The sequence below is a fragment of the Habropoda laboriosa genome, unplaced genomic scaffold (assembly GCF_001263275.1).
Source record: "Habropoda laboriosa isolate 0110345459 unplaced genomic scaffold, ASM126327v1 scaffold291, whole genome shotgun sequence".
NCBI classification, from domain to species: Eukaryota; Metazoa; Arthropoda; class Insecta; order Hymenoptera; family Apidae; genus Habropoda; species Habropoda laboriosa.
This window is the reverse complement of record NW_017100515.1, coordinates 446,402-450,946: the sequence shown is the minus strand read 5'-3', so window position 1 is coordinate 450,946 and position 4,545 is coordinate 446,402. Positions and strand designations below refer to the sequence as shown.

Genomic DNA, 4,545 nt, shown 5'->3' with positions numbered 1-4,545 from the left:
ATAAATGTTCCAAAAAATTTCAAATTTATTTGCACTTTTGTATTTCGTATTTTTCCATTTATTAAATATGACCTGACGATAGGAATGATTACGTTTCCCATCATTTGCATACAAATGCTTTCAGTATTTATAAATAAGACTAATTCATTCGAAGAGTGAAAATCAGCCTTATTCTTGTTATCGTATCTCACAAAGAATGAAATACTGTACTAAACATTGTGCCACAGCTGATTGTGAAAGAAGAATGTAAACAAAAACACGTAGTATAGTTGTTAAAAAAAATTATATATAAAAAAAAGAAACATTTATTTGTTTGATTTAATGTAACACCAAATGGCTGGAGAAAGAAATATTCTTAGTTTACGATTTAATCAAGATCAAGGTAATTATTATTTATAGTTTTAATCACTTAAACTTTTAAGAATTACGATGAATCTGTTTTTGATATTATAAAATATAATATTCTTTTCACATTGTCTCGAAACTAAAAAGGTTAAGAAGGTATACTTTATTTTGCAAGAAACAAATACAATATTGTTACAAAAGAATGAAAAATAAGAGAGTCTGGAAACAAATCTGTTTCATTTGTAACAATGTTATTATATGCTAATGTATATATTTAATTATTCAAAATTTATGTTATTAATAGTAATAAGAGTTTTGTATCACTTTTAAAAGAATGTATTTATTTAATATTTTGTATTTGTAATTTGTTTCTGTTTTTTAGGATGTTTTACGTGTTGCATGGAATCTGGTCTTAGAGTATATAATGTAGAACCATTAGTTGAAGAAGCACATTTGGAAAATAATATAATGGGAAGTATAGCTATTGCAGAAATGCTTTGGAGGACAAATATTATTGCCATAGTAGGTGGTGGTACAAGACCAAAGTTTGCAGAAAATACAGTACTTATTTATGATGATTTATCTAAGAAATTTGTAATGGAAGTGACTTTTACCAGTCCTATTAAGGCTGTACGATTACGTAGAGATAAGTAAGTTTGCCAGTATAACTAACTCTTATTTTTAGTCAATATAAATGTTGCATTTAGGACTAATTTTACAAAACAGAATGATAGTGGCACTTCAACGTGAAATACATGTCTTCTCATTTCCTATGCCAACACGAAGATTATTGACTTTAGAAACCAGAGATAATCCAAAAGGATTAATTGAAGTTGCTACTTTAGCCACTGCACAAAAACAGCTTCTTGCTTTTCCTGGTCACAAGCAAGGCAGTGTACATTTAATTGATCTTAGTGCTACAGAAGCTGGAAGTTCTAGTGCTCCTGCAACTCTTGCAGCGCATCAAGTATGTATATTTTGTATAAAGATTTCTAAATAGAAATTATATCTTTATGTTAACATATTGTTTTCTTAGCATTTCTTTATATTTATAAATAATACTGCTAGGGTGCATTGGCCTGTCTCGCAGTTAACAATAGTGGTACTATGATAGCAACAGCTTCCACACAAGGTACTTTAGTTAGAGTATGGGACAGTATACGTAGACACTTGTTAGTGGAATTAAGAAGAGGTGCTGACTCTGCAACACTTTATTGGTAAATGTAATTTTTATACACTAAAAACAAATAACATTTATAACATTGCGATTTACGTTTAAACGTATTGTGTAATATATGTTTCAGTATTACATTTAGTAGAGATTCAGAATTTCTATGTGCTTCCAGTGACAAAGGAACAGTACACATATTTGCGTTGAAAGATACGCAATTAAATCGCAGATCGACGTATGTAAATATAGTATAAATTTTACTTGATAAATTTCACTGAATAATATTAATGATTAATTTATTTACAGTTTCTCAAAAATGGGGTTTTGGGGAAATTATGTCGAAAGCCAATGGGCATTAGCTACTTTTACAGTACCACCAGAATGTGCTTGTGTGTGTGCATTTGGTACAAGAAGTTCTGTTATAGGTATGTTCTATACAACAAATGTATTTAACAGTATAGTATAATAATAATAAAATTTGTATAAATATTTTATTTATTTTAATTTTACACTATATATTATTTCTAGCAATTTGTATGGATGGAACATTTCATAAATATGTTTTCACTGCCGATGGAAATTGCAATCGTGAGGTATTTGATGTCTTCCTAGATGTTTGTGATCATGACGATTTTTAACACAAATTGTATATTATGTTTATAAAATGCTATGCCTGTAGGAGAGTTTCTAGTCATTTTAAATAAGAAACTTCTTGCAGCAGACGTCTGTACAGTAACATAATGATATTAATAATTGTAAAAAGAGTACAAGTCACTACATTTACTGATTTTTTAACATGATGTACTAAATGTTCTTTAATCTATTTTATATGCACCAATATTTTAGTGGCATATGTCAAACTATAATACATAATAAAAATTGATTTTATACAATAAATGTCTTTCTTGACTTGTTTTTTGATAAAATGATACTAGTTTTTGATATTTACATGTTGATCTGTATTTTGAAAATGCTCATATTCATACTTTTCGTTTTTGGTATTTCTCTGTTACTTCATGAATTCGTTCTGAAATTAATAGATTAGATAAACAATCAGAAAACACTTTTAAAATTATTTGGCGATTAATGTAGTTTATGTATACTATATGGTTCTGGATCAATCATAGGACTTATCATTGTAAAATAAGAAAATGTTCCTATATATCCTACAAATACTCCTATAAATGCTGCATATCGCCAACCAGTCAATCGCATTTTTGCTAAAATGCACAATATGAAATAAATAATATTGTTAAAATTTACCTTTTTTCTATAACTATTAAATTACAACTTGTACTAACTTATAATATTATGTTATTAAGTAATGATAAATTATTACGATTATTAGATTACAGATACAGATTATGTTATTAAGTAATTATAAGAATATGTTATCAAGTAATACATTTTTATCATACCTTCATACAATTCAAAACATGAATACTAACCTAAAATTTATAACTTTATCAATTTTTTTCTGTAAATATAATACTTCGTTATTTTCTTAACAACTTTTAATGCAAAAAGCAAATTTTAGGAGTTTAATTTAAAATTCTTCTAAAAAAACTTATTATGGAAAGTAATATTGTCTTTTGCACTTAATACGTATCTTGTGTTACATTTCATATTTATTATTGTGCCACTAGATGGCTTACATAAATAGTCTTCTCTCACTAGTTGTCAAGAGAGAGTTGGTTCCTATATATACAAGAATTTAAAATTATCTTGTGTACTTGCTTCGGCAGTACATATACTAAAATTGGAACGATACAGAGAAGATTAGCATGGCCCCTGCGCAAGGATGACACGCAAAATCGTGAAGCGTTCCACATTTTTTGTTATTTGCATTATTAAAATAATATCAACTCTAGTAAAATGTATATAGAATTCGATCATTTTTTATTTCTTAATTTATAAGGAAGTACAAACACAAAATATATTTACTACGCAATACATACAACTTAGATTATTTACAGTTTGTTAGAAGTATAATAATGGAACGAAAGAAGTCATATTTTGCTACATCTGAGTAATAATTTTTTTAATAAAAACAATGTATTAAAAAATATTTCACATGAAAGCCAGTAATTCATTATTTCAAATAAATTTATTTAAATAAATATTAACACCTGCTTTACTGTAAATTATGATAGATAAAATTATTCTATTGGAAGTAGAAAAGCCGCTCATATGCCATAGTTTGGTTTGTTGAGAATGAAATCTTTAATCAGTTTAATATCAAAGGGAAAAAGATGTTACAGTTGAAAATTATATTCTGAAATACTTTAAAGATAAAACCTATTGCTTAAAATTAACATAGTAAATATATAATGTCTGTTTAAATACTGGTTGTATATCGTAAACAGACTGTACAACGAATACATGAATGATTTGTAGTTGATTAAAAAATGACGAAACAATGGTTATCAAATTTTGTATTAGCTGGTACTATTAGATTTTTATTGATGAATTCCGGATATCAAAAAATTATTACCGACCGTGTGGAAGTTTCTACTGCATTAAATTCGTGGAAAAGAGGTTAGATAAATTTCAATTTGTTAATGATAATAACTAATTGATAGATATTTATACATGTTTAATACTATTAATATTACTATCGTACATAATAATAGTAATTATAGTGAAAACATTAAATATAATATTTTATTATTCATTTAATTTAATTTTAGTGACTGAAGGAGTATATTTGTACAACTTTGGCATTGATCCCTATACAGGAGATTTATTTCATGAAACACCTATTGGTTTATATGTTTTTAATTTCATTCAACAATATTTACCACAATGGGTTTTATTTTGCTTATTTGTCTTCACTGATTTGTTAACAGCATTACTCCTTGCATTTACAGCAAAACAGTATGCAACTGAACTGGTTAGTTAAGTTTTATATTTTATAATAAGCCTTATATAATTCAAATGTGTTGAAATGATATGAATTACAGGTTTCTAAAAGAAAAGAAGAAAAATTATGCAATGAAAATACAGAAAACCATGATGATTCTTCTATA

At 26.7% G+C, this 4,545-nt stretch overlaps 2 protein-coding genes across 2 annotated transcripts in view; both read left to right on the top strand.

Moving 5' to 3' along the window:
* The first annotated feature begins 274 nt into the window (after positions 1 to 274).
* On the top strand, positions 275 to 2,311 carry LOC108576397 (WD repeat domain phosphoinositide-interacting protein 4-like). The gene is made up of 7 exons (XM_017939383.1): positions 275 to 382; positions 728 to 995; positions 1,072 to 1,312; positions 1,414 to 1,562; positions 1,650 to 1,751; positions 1,823 to 1,941; positions 2,045 to 2,311. The coding sequence occupies exons 1-7, from the start codon at positions 334 to 336 to the stop codon at positions 2,152 to 2,154; spliced, it is 1,038 nt and encodes a 345-aa protein (XP_017794872.1). The 5' UTR covers positions 275 to 333; the 3' UTR covers positions 2,155 to 2,311.
* A 1,613-nt stretch (positions 2,312 to 3,924) lies between these two features.
* The window catches only part of LOC108576354 (phosphatidylinositol glycan anchor biosynthesis class U protein), a 1,592-nt gene continuing 971 nt past the window's right edge, over positions 3,925 to 4,545 (top strand). The window contains exons 1-3 of the mRNA XM_017939326.1: positions 3,925 to 4,054; positions 4,207 to 4,409; positions 4,480 to 4,539. Coding sequence (XP_017794815.1) covers positions 3,925 to 4,054; positions 4,207 to 4,409; positions 4,480 to 4,539 — 393 coding nt within the window. The remainder of the gene's footprint in view (positions 4,055 to 4,206; positions 4,410 to 4,479; positions 4,540 to 4,545) is intronic.